The sequence below is a fragment of the Bos javanicus genome, chromosome 5 (genome assembly GCF_032452875.1).
Source record: "Bos javanicus breed banteng chromosome 5, ARS-OSU_banteng_1.0, whole genome shotgun sequence".
NCBI lineage: Eukaryota > Metazoa > Chordata > Mammalia > Artiodactyla > Bovidae > Bos > Bos javanicus.
In genome coordinates this window covers 95,866,603-95,889,615 of record NC_083872.1, presented here as the reverse complement: position 1 = coordinate 95,889,615, position 23,013 = coordinate 95,866,603, and the positions used below count along the sequence as shown (strand labels likewise).

General features: G+C 36.9%; 2 protein-coding genes across 14 annotated transcripts in view; one reads left to right on the top strand and one right to left on the bottom strand.

Annotated features, from left to right (window-relative positions):
• Window positions 1-23,013, top strand: part of ATF7IP (activating transcription factor 7 interacting protein) — a 122,586-nt gene that overhangs the window by 96,410 nt on the left and 3,163 nt on the right. For 7 of the 10 annotated variants that reach the window (XM_061417777.1, XM_061417783.1, XM_061417776.1 and 4 more), the window contains 6 exons: window positions 3,897-3,975; window positions 5,536-5,691; window positions 8,125-8,307; window positions 8,437-8,463; window positions 10,205-10,317; window positions 14,107-18,736. In XM_061417777.1, coding sequence (XP_061273761.1) covers window positions 3,897-3,975; window positions 5,536-5,691; window positions 8,125-8,307; window positions 8,437-8,463; window positions 10,205-10,317; window positions 14,107-14,526 — 978 coding nt within the window. In that variant the 3' untranslated portion in view covers window positions 14,527-18,736. Of the gene's footprint in view, window positions 1-3,896; window positions 3,976-5,535; window positions 5,692-8,124; window positions 8,308-8,436; window positions 8,464-10,204; window positions 10,318-13,857; window positions 14,017-14,106; window positions 18,737-23,013 lie in introns of those variants that run through there. The other 3 variants (XR_009736608.1, XM_061417782.1, XM_061417775.1) reach the window with 3 other exon arrangements.
• PLBD1 (phospholipase B domain containing 1) overlaps window positions 19,425-23,013 on the bottom strand; it is an 89,322-nt gene continuing 85,733 nt past the window's right edge. For 2 of the 4 annotated variants that reach the window (XM_061417785.1, XM_061417787.1), the window contains 3 exons: window positions 22,297-22,403; window positions 20,522-20,630; window positions 19,425-19,721 (listed from right to left, as the gene is read on the bottom strand). In XM_061417785.1, coding sequence (XP_061273769.1) covers window positions 19,624-19,721; window positions 20,522-20,630; window positions 22,297-22,403 — 314 coding nt within the window. In that variant the 3' untranslated portion in view covers window positions 19,425-19,623. The remainder of the gene's footprint in view (window positions 19,722-20,521; window positions 20,631-22,296; window positions 22,404-23,013) is intronic. The other 2 variants (XM_061417786.1, XM_061417788.1) reach the window with 1 other exon arrangement.

Here is a 23,013-nt window from a genome sequence, read left to right as displayed (position 1 = left end):
ATAAATAAAAATACAATTCAGTAGATTAGATCATTGATTATAGACCTTCTCTTCCTATTATAGATTATACACTATTGAAAAATAGGCACCTTATAATAGAGCATTAAAACAATAAAAAGAAAGACAAATTGACCCTTTTATCTTTATAAGACTTACTCTTTGTATCTTCTCTAACATTAATGTAATTACAGCAGTTTTTTTCCGTGTGTTTGTGTATTTGTATTTAAAGTGAGTATCTAGGAGGAAAAAACTACTTATTTATTGATTTTTTGATGTGTTATTTTATCTGACAGTCCCTAATACTGATAGGAAATTTTATTCCATTCAGTTGGTTTAGTCTTTGATATGGTTGAATTTAGGTCTGTTTTATAATTTAAAAAATATATCATCTATTTTTTGTTTTGGGGTACTTTTCCCCCTACTTTAATTTTGTGTTGATTTTTAATGCTCTTAATTTTTCTGTTGTCTGTTCTTAAAAAATTGAAGTATAATTGATTTACAATGTTGTGTTAGATTGTGGTGTACAGCAAAATGATTCAGTTATACGTATGTATATATTCTTTTTCATTACAGGTTATTAGAAGATAATGAATATAGTTCCCTTAGATACATAGTAGAATCTTACTGTTGTCTATTTTATATATAGAAGTTTGTATCTGCTAATCCCAGACTCCTAATTTATCCCTCCCTGCCTTTGGCCCTTTGGTAACCATTAGTTTGTTTTCTATGTCTGTGAGTCTGTTTCTGTTTTATAAGTGAATCCATTTGTATATTTTAGATCCCATGTGTAAGTGATATCATATATCTTTCTGACTTACTTCACTTGGTATGATAATCCTTGCTGCTGCTGCTGCTAAGTCGCTTCAGTCGTGTCCGACACTGTGTGACCCCATAGACAGCAGCCCACCAGGCTCCCCGTCCCTGGGATTCTCCAGGCAAGAATACTGGAGTGGGTTGCCATTTCCTTCTCCAGTGCATGAAAGTGAAAAGTGAAAGTGAAGTCGCTCAGTCCTGTCCAACTCTTAGCGACCCCATGGACTGCAGCCCACCAGGCTCCTCTGTCCATGGGATTTTCCAGGCAAGAGTACTGGAGTGGGGTGCCATTGCCTTCTCCATGATAATCCTTAGGTCCATTCTTTTTTATGGCTGATTAATATTCCGTGTGTGTGTGTGTGTAAGAGAGACATCTTTATCTATTTATCTGTCAGTAGACATTTAGGTTTCTTTTGTATCTTCAGTTCAGTTCAGTCGCTCAGTCGTGTCCGACTCTTTGCGACCCCATGAATCGTAGCACGCCAGGCCTCCCTGTCCATCACCAACTCCCAGAGTTCACTCAGACTCACATCCATCGAGTCAGTGATGCCATCCAGCCATCTCATCCTCTGTCGTCCCCTTCTCCTCCTGCTCCCAGTCCCTCCCAGAATCAGAGTCTTTTCCAGTGAGTCAACTCTTCGCATGAGGTGGCCAAAGTACTGGAGTTTCAGCTTTAGCATCATTCCTTCCAAAGAAATCCCAGGGCTGATCTCCTTCAGAATGGACTGGTTGGATCTCCTTGCAGTCCAAGGGACTCTCAAGAGTCTTGGCTGTTGTAAATAGTGCTGCTGTGAACATTGAGGTTCATGTATCTTTTTGAGTTAAGAGTTTTCTCTGGATCTGTGCCCAGCAATGAGATGTTTGGATCAAGTGGTAAAGTTTTTTAAGGAACCTCTTTATTTTCCTCCATAGTGGTTGCATAGTGTAGGAGGGTACCCTTTTCTCCACATACTCTTAAGCACTTATTGTTTGTAGACTTTTCAATGATGATCCTTCTGACCAGTTTGAGATGATACTTCCTTGTAGTTTTGATTTGCATTTCTCTGGTGATTAGCTGTATTAGCATCATTTCATGTGCCTGTTGCCCATCTTCTTTGGAGCAATGTCTGTTTAAGCCTTCTGCCCATTTTTTTGATTGGTCTATTTGTTTTTTAGTTATTGATTTGTATACGCTGTTTATATATTTTGGAAATTAAGCCCTTGTCAGTTGTGTTGTTTGCAAGTATTTCCTCCCAGTCTGTAGGTTGTCTTTTTGTTTATGGTTTCCTTTGCTGTGCAAAAGCTTTTGAGTTTTTTTAGGTCTCATTTGTTTATTTTTGCTTTTATTTCTATTGCCTCAGAAGACTGACCTAAGAAAACATTGCTGTGATTTATGTCAGAGAAAGTTTTGCCCACATTCTCATCTGGGAGCTTTATGGTGTCATGTCTTACATATTTAAGTCTTTAGCCATTTTTCAGTTTACTTTTGTGTATGGTATGAGGGAATGTTCAGCATCATTGATAGACATGTGGCTTCCCAGCTTTCCCAGCACCACTTGCTGAAGAGACTGTCTTTTGTCCATTGTTATCATTCTTGTCTCCTTTGTCAAAGATTAGTTGACTATAGGTGTGTGGGTTTATTCCTGGGCGCTCTCTTCTGATCCATGTCTGTTTTTATGCCAACGCCACATGTTGTTTTGATTGCGATAGCTTTGTTGTATTGTTGATGTTGGGAGTGTTAGGCCTCCAGTTTTGTTCTATTCTCCCAGGATTGCTTTGGCAATTCTGGGTCTTTTATGATCCTACGTAAGTTTTGGGATTATTTGTTCTAGTAATTCTTGGAATATATTTTTAACAGCTGCTTTGAAGTCTGCTAAATTCAACATCTGGCTCCACTTGGAGTTATTTTTATTGACTATCTTTTTTTTCTAGTTGGGTTCTACTTTACTAGTCTTTGCCTGTTGTTCTAGTAATTTTTGATGAATTTAAAATTTAATTCTAAAAGTGGACTTTAGTTGGACAAGTGGATCTTATAGATCTGTTGTAGCAAGTGGATTCTGTTATTTTCTTCAAGGGTTTGTTAAGAACTTTTCAGTTTCGGATTTACAGGTTTGTGATGTTTATTAACAAGTCATTTTCTGTGAAGTCATTATCTTAGAAAAGGTTTATAATTGTAAGATTTAGAGTTACATCATGGTCTTTGAATTTGGCCTGTATATCTAACATCAAGATATCATTTTCTTTAATTTTGTAAAACTTTAGTGTTGTGGATGAAAACCGTAATCATTTGGAGTTGACATGACTGTAAATATACCATAAAGTAATTATGATTAGCATTTATTGAGTGGTTACTGTGTGTCATGTCTGGTGTTAAGCTGTTTGAATGCATATTTGTATTAATACTTATAATAGACTTCATATCCAATTTTTTGAAATTTAGAAAATGACATTTTAACATAAGTTCACATAACTTGTAAGTGTTGGAACTAAAAGATTCAGTTATTCTTTTTGACTTGAAGATCTTGGCTCTTTAGGTCTATGTTGTACTGCTTTCCTTTTTTTGTTGCCATTATATAGTTTTAAAAAAAGTTTTAACTACATTTCTAATAATTTTGGACAATGAGTTGACTTTGGTCAAATTGGATGTCATCTGATTATAGCACATTACATCCTATGATACCATACCATTCTTTAGGGGAGAAAAATAGATTATTTTATGTAACCTAATTCTGACTTTAAAGTTGCCTTTGGTCTTCCTGTGAATTAATGTTGATAATTTAGTGTAGGTTTGGTCAACATTTAAATATTAGAAATGAATTATGTTTACATTTAATCACTTAAAGTGCTTAGAGCATAGCTCTATGCGATTGACAATATAATTAAAAAAATAATTTATTGTGGAAGATTTTTTGTGTGTGTGTGGCAGATATTTGACTCTTGAGTATCCTTGGGTCATTTATGTGACAAACACTCTTTAGGTAAAGTCATTTAGGGGTCCAGATTGAACCAGGCTGTGCATTATCATTGCTTCCCCTCAGTATTGTTTTATTTTCCTTATGCCTACCAGAGTTCCCATAGCAAAATGCAAATATTTTGTTTTTTAGAGTGGAAAAGCCACAAGCAACGATTCAGGTGGCGTCATTGATCTCACAATGGATGATGAAGAGAGTGGAGCTTTACAAGGTACTTAAATATAAGTAATCATATTAAGGAATGCTTTGGTACCATTTTTCTCTCTTAACTCATTATACTTAGTACAAATCTTGACAGCACTGTTTGTGTCCTTTTTAGAAAGAGTTTTTAAGATTAGAAGTAAAAAACTGAAGTCAAATCTTGGGAGAATATTAACAAAGCATAAAGGAAAACAGAGCAACTAGGAGAATATTTAACTTATGGAATACTTCTCTTTTTATATCTGTTATTTCACTTGATCCTTACAATAACCCTGTAATGCCCATTTTAGAATTGAGGATAGATTTAGAGTACGAATTAAATCTAGGTCTTTGGACTTTAAATGTTTTTTCCATATGTGTATATGTATATTTTAATGTAGGCGTTAAATCAAGATATTGTTAAAAAGCATGTATACCCAGAATTCTCAGTATTATTCTGAGTTATAATATTTAGAAATTATATTGGTTAGCTGTTGAACAATATTCCAAGTTATTCTTCCACAGTGTTAATAGGTGTCTGTAAATAAAAACTTTCGTGGTTAAATATGCTTGGGAAATGCTGAGTTAAAATTATATGGGTTTTTTTCCTTAATACAGATATCTCTGAACCTTTACTGTGCTGATTTACAATGTAAATCTCCAAGAATGATTCATAGAGTATTTCTCAAACTTATTTGACTGTACAAAATGACTTTATTCATAGACATATCTGTAAAACTTTGTGGTGGTAATTATATAATGCATGTGAAAAATCTAGTAGGATCAGATGTTATTATACCTTTAAGACATTAATTAAAAAAAATACTAGAGATTTTAAGAAATTATATTTTAGGGAATAAGATAGTTCAGTTGGTTTCAAGAAAACCAAAATTAAGTAGCTATACAATTCATTATGTGACAGTAAGGTCAGGTTCTTTGTATAAAACTGATATAAAATTGGAAGATTTATGTCATCATTTGTTGGGGTTGAATTTATGCCTGTCTGAGTACTGTTTAAACATTTCACATTTTCTGTATTGCTTTTACTATTTTTTTAATACACAAATCTTACAGAAATTTCCTAGAGCACACAAGTTAATACTGGTTATTTGTAAGAGGACACAGATAGGGCTGGTTTTGGATTAAAAAGTAAAATAAAAGTTTGTCATCAGTACTCTTGCCTTTTCCCTATGTAGCATCCCTGCCTCTTAGAATCTCTCTCCATTGCCCCACCATTGAGTGTTACTTAAATTCTGCCATCTAATGTGCATTTTCTTCATCAACACTCAAATATTAAAGTAGCTGCTGCTAAAGCCGTAAGCGTGTTGTATTAAGTTAAAAGTAGGATTCTTTTCATTTTTTAAAAAAAATTACAACTATATTTTCTTTAAATGTGATTTAAAATCTATGCTAGAACCAACAGTGAATTATTTAAGGTTCTGACTTGGTTTTCACATTGGCAGAAGTACACTTAATTAAAATACAATGAAATTGTTCTCTTAGTGGTAAAATGTGACTGAATGGCAAAGATAAACTTGTATATCTAATATTTTTGTATCAGTAATCATATTGCTTCACTTTTAATTAACAGACCCTAAAAAGGTAAATCATACCGCTGTGTCAACCATGAGTTCTTCTCAGGCTTTATCTCGACCGTTGCAACCCATCCAGCCAGCACCACCTCTTCAACCATCTGGAGTGCCAACAAGTGGACCATCTCAGACAACCATACACTTGCTACCGACAGGTAAACTTACTGAATCACTGAGGTGAAACTTTAGTTTTGCCTGTTGTGAAATATGACTGTGAAACTGAGTGGAAAGGTTAGACAGAAAATTAGGTCATTTAGGTAAGTACCAATGGACATGATTACTGGATCATACAGGAAGAGTATGGTTTTGCAGAAAGTGCCAGAGTAGAGTGGCTGTACCAGTTTGCATTTTTACCAGCAGTGAGTGTGAGGAAGGAACTGTTGTTCCACATCCTCACCAGCATTTGGTATTGTTAGTGTTTTCGATTTTCACCGTTCTAATAGGGATAGTAGAATCTCATTGTTATTTGATTTGCATCTCCCTGATGATATATTATGTTGAGCAGCTTTTCTAACTGTGCTTGTTTGCCATCTGTTCGTCTTCTTTGGTGAGGTGTCTGTTCAGAGCCTTTGTCCACTTTTTAACTGGGTTGTACATTTTCTTGTTGAGTTCTAGTTCTTTGTATGTTTTGGATGAGTCCTTTACCAAATGTCTTTTGCAGATATTTTGTCCTTTTCTTCACATTCCCTTGAGATGAACTTGTTTTAACCCTAATTATGTTAGTAATAAGTTATAAAAGCTATAACTATTTTTTTAAAAGATTAGAAGATTAAGAATAATCATTGTTATTTTTTATTTTTTAAAAAATTGTATTGGCATATTCCTCATTGTCATTTTGAAGACAAAGTATGTTTTTGAATGCAGTGTAACTTAATTTTGCAGACAGTCTTTTAACTAGCAGCATTGATACAGAATGGTTATAAAGAAGAGTTAAACTATATATGTCTTTGTCATCTGACAGTGTAAACAGCAGAAATGAATACAGTTTCTCTGGAAGGGATGAATATAATGATTCATTCTAATTATAACCAAGATGTTATAATTGATCAAATAAGAGTTTTTCAGTGATTCTTAACTAGAAATTGTTTTAACTGGCCTAACACTACTGTCAGAAGATAACCATTAATATTTTCCCTGCTACCTCTCAAGAAACTATTAACTAGACATTTCAACATGTAGTTTGTATCTCCAAATCTGTTTGCTGCTCAGTCGTGTCCGACTCTTTGCGACCCCATAGACGGCAGCCCACCAGGCTCCCCTGTCCCTGGGATTCTCCAGGCAAGGACACTGGAGTGGGTTGCCATTTCCTTCTCCAATGCATGAAAGTGAAAAGTGAAAGTGAAGTCACTCAGTCGTGTCCGACTCTTAGAGACCCCATGGACTGCAGCCTACCAGGCTCCTCCATCCATGGGATTTTCCAGGCCAAGAGTACTGGAGTGGGGTGCCATTGCCTTCTCCCCTAATCTGTTTGGAAGCCAATTAAGACAGGTCGTCTTCTTCATAAAATAGCCCATTGCTTAAGAAATTTATCTGTGAAATGCTTACATAAACACTTTTCTCATTAAGGAAAGCATTGAGCTTACGTGGAATTTTATCCAGTGAAATAAAATGACAGTCAATTTAGATGATTTAGAAAGAAGTGTTAATAATATAGATAATAAAATGGGGAATAAAAAGATGAAGAGCTAAGTATTCCTCCTTATATACTTTCTTCTTCTTTGTAAAGACTCACGTTGAAAGTTAGGATATATAAAGGCTAAGGAGTCTCTTTATTGTATACAGTTTTTACCTCCAAATTTGTTTTATTGTAGAACATATTTTTCCATAGGAAAGTATATTGATTATTGATATGTATTATATAGCTAACACATCATTTGTAAAATGTAGTTCTAATTCAGAAAGTTTTAACAAAAATTGTTAACTCCTTAAAATCACTATTTGTACTCCATGCTATCGGTGAACATTTTAGAACTCATTATTGGTAAATATATGTTAATATCACTCAAGGCATTAATGTTCTCTGGAACATAAATTAGGGGGAATGCCATGATAGAGAACGAAGAAGCCTATATTTTAATAGGTATTTTATTGTTTGGAATAGGAGGTGATTTGACTTATCTGAAGAACCTGTCAGTTACAATAGCCAGTCAGTTTTTTGAACTATGGGACCACAAGTTACTCTTTTTGATTTATACCCATTAGTAGAAGGCCTGGAGGGCCTAAAATTCCACTCTGCTAAGAATAATTTAACATTGAGGAAGGGAAAATTCACCCTTCTAAGTCACTCCTATAGCATCATACTCCCCAAAGTCTAAACCCTTTCTTCATCTTCACATGTTTATTTATCTAGACAGACGAGAGTGGGAAGGGCCTTGGACATGGTTGAGGTGTTCTTTTCTTCTCAAACTTGGATTGTACTAATATTAACCTTGGTTGACCCTGTCATTCTTAACTTTTTCACGATTACAAAAGGAGACTCTTGTCTATTATAGTAAATTAGATTTTGTATAAAGTGAATTGTTATTTAATGTTGCTTACTTAACATAGAATTTACTGCATCTTAAATCTATTTTTCTGCTTTTCATTAGCTCCAACCACCGTGAATGTAACACATCGTCCAGTGACTCAGGTGACCACGAGACTCCCTGTACCGAGAGCTCCTGCAAACCACCAGGTGGTTTATACAACCCTGCCCGCACCACCAGCTCAGGCTCCCCTTCGCGGGACTGTTATGCAGGCTCCTGCTGTTCGGCAGGTCAATCCCCAAAACAGTAAGAGACCCTTTTCCTGTTTATGTTGTTCTTTTGCATGTAGTTGGAGTGGCTTATATTGATGTTAGATGCAGCAAAAAGTGTTCCATATCATACTAAAACTATTATTCATTCATTTTCTTTTCTTAGGAGAGTTAACCAGAAAAAAATGGACTGGTATCTAATTTGTGTTCTGTGTGTTGTCTTCAGTTTAATTATTTATGGCCTACTTGATTTGATGTTGGTCTGTACCATACTTTAGAGACAACTTGCCTAATTAAAATGGGAATGATCAATTGTGACTTAGCCCAGATGGAGATAATGGTAAAGGATAGCCTCCAATGAGAGTCTTAAAGGTATGGAAAGTGGCTGAGAAATAAAAGATGGGAAAATGTTTAAGGTAACTTGTAATTTCTGTGTGTGTGTGTGTATGTGTGTGTGTGTGTGTGTATACACACACACATATATATATATGAAATATATATGTTTTCAGTTGCAAAATATACAAACAAGTTTCTATAAAGGATATATCTAAAGCTTAAAGAAAAATAGCAAAATGAACCACATATGAACTCTCCACTAGGCTAAGAAATAGAACTTTATCAGAATCCAAAAGTCTGTGTATGCCTGCTCTTAATTGCATCCTTCTCCCTTTCCATCAGAGGTAACCATCACCCTTACTTTTTGTTTTTCTGTATGGTTTTGCAATCTCTATAGGTATCACTAAAAATATTTAGTTTTGCCAAACTTAACAAGCAGGGACAAATCCACCTGTTTACTGAAACTTCAGTCATGCCATTATTAGGTGATGCTATAGGAGAAAATAAACTAAACAGAGTCTCTAGTTCACATTCTGGCTTTAGCTTTCTCAAGTTTACAAGAGCTTTCTTTGGGGAAATCCGTCAGCAGTGTCTTAAATGAATTCTGGGAAACAGGGCTCACCCCAGGCAAGGTACCCACAGTACTGGATATATTGCAGAAATATGGTTGAGCGATGAGAGGCTTCTAAATTTTCTCCATTTTTTAATTTAAAAAATTATTTTATTTTTGGTCACACTGGGTCTTCATTGCTGCACATGAGCTTTCTGTAGTTGCAGGGAACAGGGGCTCCTCTCTAGTTGTGGTGTTCAGCTTTCGCATTGCGGTGACTTGTGCAGTGCAGGCTCTCGGGGTTCGGGCTTCAGTAGTTGCAGCTGTAGAGTAGACTGGACTCTAGAGCACAGTCTCAGTAGTTGCCCCGTGGCATGTGGGATCTTCCCAGACCAGGGATCAAAGCTGTGTCCTCTGCATTGTCAGGCAAATTCTTATGTACTGTACCACTGAGGAAGTCTGCTTCTAAATTTTCTGCTTTTGTTGCCCTAATGTCTGTATAAAGTTTTCTGTTGGATGAAATGAGTATCCTCAGCTGATCAGCAGAGCATGGAAAGGAAGAGAGGAACATTGTTAAAATGAGGCAAGATTAACTTGCCTGTTCTGGAGGCAGCAGAGATCTTTGTGAAGAGAGCTTCATGTTTTCTATCTTTAGAGTCCCAGTGCTCCGTTCTGGCCTGTCTGCCTTCTATGTTCTGCCAGTGTTTCAGTGTGCTAGGATTTTGGGTATGGATTGCATTGATTTCTTTCCTGTGCTGGATCTCCTGTTCACTGTGTCTCCTGTTGTCCTTTATTGATCTTGTCTGTCTGTGGCTACTTGAAGAAAAGTTCATGGAGGTAGACTGTTTATTTTGGTAGCTTGCATATGTGAGGATTTCTTTATCCTCATGCTCAAATGATACTTTAGTTGAGTATAGACTTCTAGGTTAGATATATTTTTTCTTTTGAATTTTAAAAACATCACTTTACTGATTTTTAAATGTTTAATTCAGTGTTCTACCAAATTGAGAATAGAATTCTAATTCTATCATTTCATTTTCTTTTATAGGTGTTACAGTCCGAGTGCCTCAAGCAACTACATATGTTGTAAACAATGGATTAACCCTGGGATCAACGGGACCTCAGCTCACAGTGCATCACCGACCACCACAAGTGCATACTGTAAGTGAGGACCCTTGGCTTCACAAAATCCTCACCTGTAATGCTGTCAGATACCACTGCAGCTGGTACTATCACCATCACCCAGAAGCACTTCTGGGTAATGATGGTTGAGGAGTATAGAGTTTGCTTGTGGTGGTGTGCAGCATATAAAAGAGTCCACGTCTGGGGCATGAGAAGTGAAATAGACCATGTTAAACTTATGGTTAGGTTAAAGAGAGCATTCTTGAGTAGTGAATATTTTTTAAAAGTATTAAATATTTTAAGAAATAATTGTTGCATGTTTAATTTTATTTTTTTCCTCAGAATTTTATACTAGTTCTGTTACATTGCTATCATTTTATTGGTTTTAAACTTTTAATTAAAAAATTTTTTTTAATTTAACTGTAGTTGATTTACAGTATTGTGGTAGTTTCAGGTGTACAGCTTCAGATTCTTTTCCATTATAGTTTATTATAAGATACTGAATGGAGTTGCCTGTGCTATAGAGTAAATCCTTGTTGTTAACCTATTTTATACATAGTAATGTATATCTGGTAATCCCATACTCCTAATTTATCCCTTCCCCTCTCCTTTGGTAACCATAACTATTTTCTGTGTCTGTGAGCCTGTTTCTGTTCTGTAAAGAAGACCATTTGTGTTTTTTGGATTCCACATATAAGTGATATCATATAAATTTGTCTTTTTCTGACTTATCAGTTACTACTTTTAATCATCTAGTGGTATTGGGAACTCATTGGTTAAGAAATAATAGAGAAAACCAAAGATTTCTCCTTAATTTTAGTCTCCAAATCAATGTCACATTATCCTGTGACCTGACTGTAATAGTATTTGGTATGATAGAGTGTGTGAATGGAAATGCTGGCTCTAATGGTGGTAGGAGATTGAGGCTGATACCACTTTTTACCAAGCAATGCATCCTTTTTAAAATATACATAATAATGGCTAAGTTTGTGAAGTGCTTTCTATGCACAAGGCACTGTTAATTTATGTGGTCCTTACACAGAAATTCTTCAGAACTCTAGCTTTCTTTTTTTATCCTTTATTATTGGTATGGCAGCTAATGTACAGAGTGGTTGAATAACCAGCCCCCGGTCATACCTCATAAAACCCATTACATTTCAGTTCCAGAGCCTGTGCTCTTAGCAGCTGTTATTATACTGTCCCACTGCAGTGAAAAAAAGTCACGTTAATGGAGCAACTTCACATATACGAGGCACTCTACTATTTTACTTGTATTATTTTATTTACTCCTCCCAACCTTGCTGTGTGCTTAGTCGCTCAGTTGTGACTGACTCTTTGTGACCCCATAGACTGTAGCCCACCAGGTTCCTCTGTCCATGGGGTTCTCCAGGCAAGAATACTGGAGTGGGTTGCCATGTCCTCCTCCAGGGGATCTTCCCAACCCAGGGATCAAACCCAGGTCTCTTGCATTGCAGGTGGAGTCTTTCCCGTCTGAGCCACCAGGGAAGCCCTTGAGAATCAATATTGTCCATTTGATAGAAGAGGCTACTGTGTCTTAGAGATCATTAAGTGATTACTCAGTGTCATTACCAAACTAGTGTCAGAGGCAGAGCCATTTTAAAACTCAAATTTTTCTGGTCCCAGCACCTCTAGCATGTTGTCACAGTGCTTCAGATCTAGCCTTATAGGATCTGTGGCAAATATCTCATTACTGTTGTTTGCAACTACAAATAACTTATTTCATCCCATATTCCTTTGAGAAATATATAGTAAAAATCTCTTATTTATGCCACAGTTTTGCAAATGTGATGATCCATCAGAGCTTTTTTTAACACATGATTCCATATGAATTGTCTTACAATAAATACACTTATCTCATCAGAGAAGGCAATGGCAACCCACTCCAGTACTCTTGCCTAGAAAATCCCGTGGACGGAGGAGCCTGGTAGGCTGCAGTCCATGCAATTGCACAGAGTCGGACATGACTGAAGCGACTTAGCAGCAGCAGCAGCAGTATCTCATAGAAGAAACATTCTTTTAATTTAATTTTAATAATATTTTTAACTGGGAATTTTCAAAAATATATATAAAAGTAGAAAGACTAGTGTTGCAATCCCCACATACCCATCACCTGTCTTCAGTAGTCATCAGTCTTCAGCAGTCATAGCCAGTTTTCTTTCTTCTGTATTGCCACCCCCAAACTCCTAAAACCTGTGTATGCACTGGAATATTTTGAAGCAAATCCCTGATATATTATCTCTAAAACTTCAATAGAAACCTCCATTGCAGTGGCAGAAACTAAACAGTAACTCAGTTGACTTAACTGTTTTAAGATATGAGAGGATTTGGTAGCCTCGAATTTTAAGAGTTAGAAAGGGCTGTTATAGGTTGTAAGCTATTATCACACTCCTTAAATTCCTACTCTCTCCAGTCAAGTTCATGACTTCAGCCTTCTCATAGATCTTACTAGTTGTATGTTTATTTAATGTTATTTACTTAATTTGAGAGAAGTAATACAGTAAGATGGCCAGTATTCAAATCTGTTTTTCTTCAGCTTTCCATGTTTAATGTATTTGCATTTGCTTTTTTTTCCCCTCTAACTTTGTATCTATTTTAGCTTTTAAACTGTGGATTATGCTTTTCTCTAGATGTGTATATGAATTTTTTTTCCACTTCACACATGAATTTCAGCATATTTTCATTCCTTGAGATTATTTGGCAGATCCTTTTTTGAGTTGTTACTACGTGCACATTACTAGCACTGAACTTTGAAAAGGCATGGAGATTTAGAAGATAACAGATCTTCACAGAATTCACTATTTAGTATATGCAAATTATCCATTTAATGAAATACATATTAAAACATAATTTTGTTAAATGAATTTCAGTTAAGGAAATATTTTTTTCATGACTTCCAAACTAAAGTCATTGAGCAATAATGTTTGACTTTGGGGGAAAAAAAGACCACTTATATCTCTCTTTCCTGGCTCTTACTTAAATCTTTTTGAAAAAACTGTTATCATTGTAATCTTAAAACCCAGATGATAATAATGTCCAGCATTAAGTCAGTTTGTAAGCTTAGTATTCATGCTTTTCCATTATTTGGCCTTAACTTACCTTTCCAAATTTGTGTGTTCTTCTTCATGTTCTCCGTGTTTTTGCCCATAAATCCCCTCACTTGCCTATCCCCATGCCCTTGTTCATGCTTTTACCTATTAGCAGAAAGATTCACAACTATTTCTACATTTCTAAATTCTCTCTTTCACAGTCTGGTATAAATGTCACCTTTTACATGCAGACTGACCAAGAACATAATATACAGTCAGTGTTATATGTACTTAACTTATAAGAATATGCTAGTCTTTTTATGGAGAAACAGTCTGAAAATGAAAGTAGAGTTGATACTCAAATTTTAGATGATTGATAGACTGCCAACATATGTTATTAAAAAATATGTTATATTAAAACAAGGGTCTGTGGCATAGATCATTAAATCATTAATTATTTTATCAGAAGTAGATGATTATTTCAGTTTCTGTCAAGATGATGTTCCATCAGCCAGGGCTTTTGTCTCCTAAGGAAAACTCAGTATCTCAGACCCAAAAAGCACAGAGGGAATAATCTCAACACTCATCTTCTGGGTCATGAACTGATTTCAAATCATCAGGGAGAACTTGCCAGATGTGTGATATTTGCTATTTCCCAGTATTCTTGATGTAAAATGAAGACTCTCTAAAAGTAAGTGATTTCTAGGATGTTACAGTTCTCGCATTAACAAACAGTCCTTTCTCCAATCATTATCCATCAACATGACTCTTTTTTTGTTAGGAGCCCCCACGCCCTGTGCACCCGGCACCCTTACCAGAAGCCCCACAACCACAGCGTCTGCCCCCTGAAGCTGCCAGCACGTCTCTGCCTCAGAAGCCTCACTTGAAGTTAGCACGAGTTCAGAGTCAAAATGGCATTGTACTGTCCTGGAGTGTTCTGGAGGTGGACAGAAGCTGCGCCACTGTTGACAGCTACCACCTGTACGCTTACCACGAGGAACCCAGTGCCACTGTACCCTCACAGTGGAAGAAGATTGGCGAAGTCAAGGCACTTCCCTTGCCCATGGCATGCACTCTCACCCAGTTCGTGTCTGGCAGCAAATACTACTTTGCAGTACGAGCCAAGGATATTTATGGGCGTTTTGGACCTTTCTGTGATCCTCAGTCAACAGATGTGATCTCTTCTTCGCAGAGCAGTTAAACCTTGGAGCCTTTCCCTCTTCCTCTTTCAGAAGTTCTACTTTTTGGTCTTGTTTTAATCTTGTGCATGATACCTATTGTAAAATGCACATTGTGCAAGATTTCTTGGACCGATGTGTATATACACTACATTTGTTTATAATCAGAATAAACTCAGCCCATAAAGCAGAATCTTTTCCTGAACAATTCAGGCTTCAAGGTTTTGAAATGTAAATGTGCACCTTGCTTTAGTTTTGAGGCTGGAGTATATGTGTGGTGTGTGCTTTTCTGTATTTATATGTTTATTACAGTGGAATCTCCCATTTTCATTCTCAAATTTACCTCTCTTCCAGTGTGAAGCAAGTAGATCAAAGAATTTGAGGTATGTATCTGGCATGATTCTGCTTCTACGTGATTTGTAGGTTTATAGATAGATGATTTAAACTGACTCTAAATGGAACCCAAAGAAAAAATAAAAAGCAAAATGGTCAAATAGTTTAAAAAGGTTAATTTGAACACAGGAAAAGATCTTTTCATGTTTTCTTTTGTCTTTTCTGGGTTGTCAATTCAATGAAAAAGAATTGCAGTGGGCCCTCCCTTTTCTAATCTGAGATTTTTTCCATTTATTTTTGTGCCTTAAAGATTAACTGCAAAAGTAAACAGGGCCGTTTTTCCATTGTGGTTTACTCTTCTCTGTCAACCTTTCATCCTCATTTCTCCTTTTTCTCCACCAAATGTAGCACATTTCCCTCAAGTAAATTATAAACCAAGGCTTTTATATGTAGTCTGATCAGTGACATCATTGCATTTAACTTTCTCTTTTCTTCCAAGAAAATTAATGCTCTTTATTTCTGGTCACTATTTAACTCTGTAAAATGAACCAAAAGAAGACCACATTTATATGAGCCAATTTCCCTTCAAACATATTTTAGTATCTATGCTGCACACTGTCTTAGAGATTATGAAAACAATTCTGGTTCACCTTATCACCCACAGTATTCTTTCAAAGAAAGTAAATAGTGAAATTCACAAAATACAGTAAGCTAAACTATCAAAGGGAAAGCTCCATTTCTTCTTTATCCTCATATCATTCTTCCTATATTATTAATCTTTTCTTTTGATGGTGCTAAATTTTATCTGATTCAACACATGTCAGCTTTGGATAAGGTTTAAAGTATATCCTTTGGGGTCATTTATGTAAGAATGACTTTACAACTTCTGTGCATCTCTGTTCCTCTTCAAAGTTTTAATCAAACTTTGATCATGGATTTTCTATTTGAGTGCCAGTTATACTGGTATCAGGTACGTGTTGGAGTGTAGGTAGCTCAAGACAGGAGAGATGGCGTAATTTGGGGGATAAGAGGGGTTGGCGATACTTGGAAAGGAATTTGTGGAGTTTGTGGAATACATTTTCAAGCCATCTTCCATATCATATTTGAAATCATATTCCTGCCTTCTTAAATGAGTTAAGTCATTAATGTATTCTGGACTTATAAGAGGGAACTGTCATTTCCATATTAATGCTTCTTGGTTTGCAACTTCAATGGCTTATAATAGGAAACATTCTACTTGTAAAGAAACTCTCTTTAGAGACTTTTACTGGTCACTATACTGTCAGGTTGGATGTGAAGTTTGATTGATGTGGAAGAAAGCCTACAGATTGCCAAAAGTAAATGCTCCAAAATCTTCCTTTTGCTTTCAGAAAATAGGCCACAATGAGAATTAAAATTTCCATGAGTCATATTTGCCAACCAACTATGTAGGCGTTACTCATTGTGGGTCTAATGATGATGGTAAAGAAATTGCCAATGTCATGCCAATGAAAATTTTTAAAGGGAGAAATTGATGATCTTCTAGATGTATGTGAGCACCTGTCTTATATCTGCATGTACATATGTTTTTACCTGCAGTGGTTGCAGTGTTGATTATGTGTTGAAGAGCATTTCAGTTGACAGAATAGAAAGCCCATGTTCAAAATTGTTCTTTATTGACCGGTTTTATGGTCATATGATAATTTGCTTACCTAGCCTAGAAAGCTTCCCTTGGTGAGTACTTTATGTTTACTAATCCTTTTTTTTTTTTTTTTTAAAGAAAAAGCTTTCATAGCATTATATAATCAGGTGAAGAAAGCCCAGTAGAATGAAAATATTATTTTGATCTATACTCTGTGATTTCTGTCAGAGAAAAAAGAAATAAATAGTAACCCTAAAAAATAGATTTACTACAGTAAAATAAAACTTTTTATTCCATGTAGTGGAGGGAAGGTACAAAGAGAGATTGTAATTATTTGAGGGAAAAGATATTATAAGATGGATTCTTTCAATTAGCCTGCCACAGAATTTATAGGCAACAACTATATTGGAGTTACCAGTGGGTGCTAGACTTGAACTCTAGGTTTTTATTTCAGGCAGGTTTTATAATGTTGAAGAGAGCTTTCTGTTTGGTTGTTTCTTTAGAGACAGAGAATGGAGGACTCAACTAGAAATAGCTACTGGTCACATAATTTTTAATAGCAATCACACTTCATGGTACCTTTTTTAATTTCACAGTATCTTTTCACAGAGTATTACAAATAAGCTTAATAATCCCACTTTGGGAATGCGAGTTTGCTACCTTTTTAGTCTGACAATACTTGTGTAAGTATTGCCTTATTGGAAATCCTGGAAACTTCTGATACTTCAACCTGAAATAGAGGATGTTTATATGATGTTTAAAGGTAATGGTGATGTTTGTTACTGTCTACTTTGTACTTTGTCAGAGTAATTTTCACCCAATTTTAAGTGTGAGCAAGCCTCACATTTTAAAATTATAGTCTTGCCAGTACATTTATAAAGTACATACAAAGACATCTGTTGGTAACAGGTAACTTTATGAGGTAACTGTATCCCTCTATTTCTCTGGACTCACTTTTTAAAACATGCAGAATACTGTGTGCTATTTAACAAAGTGGAAGTTGACGAGAGAAGTGAAGAGCAGAGCTTGCTTCCTTGAAAAGTGAATGTTTGTTGGGATGCCATTTGCCTCACAGACATGTGTTCCCCACTGTCCCAACCCCCATTGCCAGATAAGAAATGAAAAGTTTGATTGAATAAAATGACCTCAAACAAGGAGCTTAGGACCACCTGTCAGCAGAACTCCCTAGGCAGGCTGCACCATACAATTCTTTTCCTGTAGCCAATAAGTGTTAATGTGGTTTTTTTGTTTGTTTGCTCTTTTGCTTGTATTTTCCAAATTATTGTTCATGCAGCAAGGTGTTAATATTGCATGATATGCATTTATCTTGTTCCACAAATTTTCCAGTACTGTACAAGATTAACAGAATAATACCTGCGTTATCCTCCTCTCTCATTTGTATACACTGTAATGTTGGCACAGCACATTACCGCAAAGACTTCCAAGTGTTCTCCTAGACTTTCTTTGTTGGGCTATTTCAATATCCTGTGATTTATTCATTATTTTAACTTAATCATTGACCAGTCATTGGCCTGTTTTATTCTGATTTCCAGAAAGACCATGTCCCAGTATTAGATTATTGCAAATAACTCTATTTAAAACCAATGTATAATTGTGCCTGCCTTATTCTCTACTGGGTAAATGATGGCCCCTCCCCTTTCTGAAAATTTTGGGACAAACAAAAAAGGTTAGAACAATTCCTGTAAAGTGTTTCATTAGTGTGGCAGGTTTATCCAATTCCAAAAACTTACTTCCCTTGAGCCAGCCAGTGGGGAGGAATAGAACGATACAAACACGTGTTTTGTCTTCTCATCTTCAGTTTCATCATGCTAAGTTTGTCATTCTTTTTTTTTTTACTTGTAGAGTCAAATACCCACCCTTTATATTTAATTGCTACCTTAAAATTTTTTTTTTTTGTAAATAAGGCAACTGGGCAATCAAACATCATTTGGGGAATCCTGGCTTTAGAATTTTATCAGCCATTTCAAAATTAAGTATAAAAATAATTCCTTTGTAGGAAACTTGCATCCTAATATTTCTTTATTACAGTTGAAAGTGTAAATAATGACAATGTAAGACCTTCTGATGTCTAATAGAAACTGGGCTGTAGCAAGTTGCCCTATTTTTATTAGGTTTTGAAGGTTTTTGTGGGTTTTTTTTTTTTTTCTTCTTTTTTAAATGTACAGTAGAGTGGTGTCTGTATAAGTGTTAACTGTAGTGGGATTTTGTCCAGCAAGCCTGAAATTTATACTTTGAAATAAACTACTGGGTTTTTAACATTCTGAGTACTCTGATTCATTCTGTTATCCTCAGACCTTATGAGTATTGTTTTCTTTTGTGAGTCTCTCACCTTGTTAAGAGTCACTGTTAGACCGTTCAGTATGGTTTACTTAATTTGACAACACTGTGGCCCTCAAACAACATATAATCCTCCAGCTTTGAAAGAAATGTTGTTAGGCAGAGCTGCTGCTAGGTTAGATAAACTGTTTTTAACTAATAGGTAACAACATTAAAGTCTGCTGTATTATGTATGTGCACCAGAGAAAGACTTCGACTGTTGCTTGTTAATGACCAGAAAAAAACAAAAACGTACTAACTGCATTTCTCTTGGAGGTTCCACCATCCCCTAGGGCTTTGTCATGAAAACCATCCAGCGAGGAGAAAGGGAAAGAGCATGAGGGAGTCAGGGTCTGAGGAGCGGGGCCTGGGAGCAGCACTCACCTCGGAGTCCCCCCAGGGACTCTGTCACATGGCATAGCTGCCCAGGGGAAGTGGGAGGTGCGGCCTGTGCAGCCAGGCATACATGGAGACAGTGGATCTCGGGGCGAGGGAGCAGTTTCTACATACTTTCTGGTGTATAAGCTTGTGTGCTGAAATGGTATTGTTTACTTATCATATGTTTCTTGTATGGTGCCCCACCCAATTGTAGGCGCTTGTTTTAAAAATGACAAAATCAGCAGCAGAAAATGAAAGTGATAGACTGAATTGAATATATTTCATTAAAACTAATTCTGAATGGAAAAACAGCTAAAATAGTGCCTTTGGTATCTTCCTTGCAGCCTTCTATTCCCTTATCTCCCTCCATTTTATGTCAAGTTACAAAATAGGTTTCATGGTAATAAAATCAAAGTTGTAGGCCTCTGGCATGCCCTCGTGGAGAGTTTTGTTAAAACGGCTCCAGTGGAAAACAGGGAGGCCACCTTGTACGGTGGGCGCACTGATGGCATAGGCTTTGTACTTGGATGCCAGGTAGATGTCTGCCACCTGCAGAGAGAGGAGGGGGATGTTTTAGAAAACCATTGGGAAAAAACACGACTAAGCCCCTTTGGATGGGGTCCCTGCTCTTTGTCCAAAGTCACAATATTAGCTCCCCTTAAAATAAAATCCTGCAAGCTTCCACAATATGCTCTTGTGTATCCATTTGGCATCCAAATGTGAATTGACTAGTTGTTCAGTCACTAAGTCATGACCTGCCAGGCTCCTCTGTCCATAGGATTTCCCAGGCAAGAATACTGGAGTGAGTTGCCATTTCCTTGTTCAGGGGGGGTCTTCCCAACCCAAGGATTGAACCCATGTCTCCTGCTTGGCAGGTGGATTCTTTACCACTGTGCCACCTGGGAAGCCCTGCATTGACTCGTAGAAGAGTATTAAACTAACAGCCCAAAGTGTGAGATCTGGAGTCAGATTACTCATATTTAGAATTCAACCTCCAAAATTTATTTTGACTCAGTTTTCTTATTTGTAAAATTAGACTAATAACCCTACTTCATAGAAGAGTTGTCATGAGGATTAATGAGAGTAAATACTTGAAGCAGTACCTAGAATGTATTAATTCCTCAGTAAAAGTTGTTATTAATCAGGGCAGTAACAAGAGTATTAAAGTAGATGGAACTTGATATCAAAAAATAAGGTCCATGGTTCTTAAAAACACTTGATTGAACATTGGATCGCAGCAGAACTTAAGCTTAGAGAGGAAAGCAGAAAATGTCTCATAACTTCAGATTTTCCTCATTCAAAATGGCTCAAGAGAAGTGATATTTTTAAAATATGTGCTTCAACAGAACCTTTTTTGATGAAAAATTGGCAGGCTCTTGTCTCCTCAAAAAGGTAAAATTTGGCAGATGAAAGCTTGGCTTGGTTTCTCCCCAGTTCAAGTAATTCTCTTTGTGTACTCTGGAATGGATATAACACTTTTTACACACTTTACTGAATGTTTGCAAATATCATTAAAAAGAAATAAATACAAAAGCATTCACTGGGGCTTCATGTGTGCCAGGCTCACTACATCCACTAAATTTTTTGTACATTACACAAAATCTTGGTCACTAAAGACTAAAGCTTGGCTCAAACCATTCTAAACCCTCTTCTGTTTAGTTATTAGGCTGACAGAAAAAATAATGTGTCAGGGGGTTGGCATTTTTAATAGTTTTCAGAGCTTCAGATAGAACAGTTAACTCTTAAATCTAATAGATTTCTTCAGAATTTAGGACCATAGATGCAAATGAATAGACACATGCCCAAGCCCAAAAGTACAAAAAGATGTGGTAGAATGATTCTTTTCCACCCACTAGATAGTTAATGTATAATCTTGGACACTCCAGATGCAGTCCTGTGCCAATAAGTTGTTAACAATTAGCTCTCTTAGGAAAAAAGACCCCAATTTGTAGTGTTTGCTGATTTCCATGATGTAAATATCCCACCATTTCAGGCTATCAAACTGGTGTTGACGTTTTAAACAACTGGTTCTCACAAGCCTATATGAGTGGGCTTCAACCCCACTGTAAACTTATTACCTATATTGTGAGACACATTACAGCACTTAACAATTGTAGTGTAGTGAAAACCCTTTAGTGCTTGAGCATCTGGCCCAATACTTATTCCTTCAGCTCGATTCAATTTCCGTTTAAAGTGACATCACTGTGCTCTCAATATGTTCTTTGGACTTTGGGCCAGTCTGGGAAAACTTAAGACAGCAACACTATGACCATCATCATCATCATCATCATCATTATGGTTATGCACATTTACAAATAACATGCTAAGTACTGTTGTAAACATTTTATAGATATTAAATTGTTCATTCTTCACAACAACCCTAGGAAGCAAGTACTCTTCTTTCCATTTTTCAGAAGCACTGTGAGATGATGTGATGAAGTGACAGAGCAGGGACTGGAAGTTAGTGCAAGGGACCTACCACTATAACCTGAAAAAGCTGATTCTGTAATTGAGTTCATGTTTAAGAGACATTGGGCTTCCCACGTGGCTCAGCAGTAAAGAATCCTCCTGCCTGTGCAGGAGACACTGGTCATTCCCGGAGTCAGGAAGATCCCCTTGAGAAGGAAATGTCAACCCATTCCGGTATTGTCTGGGAAGTTCCATGGACAGAGGAGCCTGGCACGCTACAGTCCATGGGGTTGCAGAGTCAGACACAACTTAGCAACAGAGCACAGGCACAATAAGAGACGTTATTGTGATTTATGCCACAAAAATCTCTGCAGCTCTGCCTTTGAATAGGCCTAGGCACTGGAAAACCAATAGGGTGGGACTTCCCTGGTGGCTCAGTGGGAAGGAGTCCACCTGCCAATGTGGGAGAACGGGTTCAATCTCTGGTTCAGGAAGATCCCACTTGCTGTCAAGCACCTAAGCCCATGGGCCACAACAGAGCCTGTGCTCTAGAGCCTGGGAACTGCAACTATTGAAGCCCGTGAAGCCACTGCAGTGAGAAGCCCAGGCACTGCAACTGGAGAGTAGCCTCTGCTCACCATAAGCAGAAAAAACCCCAAACAGCAAAGACCCAGCACAGCAAAAATAAAGCAGACAGAACCCAACAGCACATTACCTTGGTGTCATAGCAACCTCCAGGACTCGGACTGTGTGAGTTTAGGTCCTCACGGCAACAGATGGTGTTGCAGGGATCACCCTTGCTATAAGGGTCCTGCTTGTAATCTAGGGAACAGGGATGGGACAGAGTGAGTGCTGGCCATTCTGAGATGCATTTTTTCCACAGTAAGCTGTGTGGCCCTATTCAAGCCTAGGTGTCCAGAGCATACACCCCAGAGGCCTCCTCTGCTCAGTCTGTTCCCACATATGGAAGGCCCCTGTGACTTGTACAGGGGGGAGGCAACCTCGAGCCCCTACTCCAGGCTCAACCTGCACTCACAAACCTTCACAGTGATGACTGGACAGAAGAGAAATAACAGCACAAGTGTGTGTCCAGTTTTTTTAAACAAAACAAATACGAATCTGACTTTGATATTGTTCATCAAAAACAAAGGGTTTATGGGTAATTTTTATTTTAGTAACTGCTTTTGTCCTTGGAAGGAAATCTGTGTTTGGGATGGTACGGTAAAAAAGAAAAAAAAGTTACCCCGTATACCCCGTATGGGTTTTACCCCGTATGGGTTATTTGTTTTGTGTTTTACATAAGACTTTTTTCAATTAAATCTATAGAATCTTCTTCCCTATCTTTATAAAGAAGGACAAAATTCTGTTTGTTGAATATATAATATGCATAGTATCAACTGAATACTAGATAATTCAATAACTTCTTAGACTG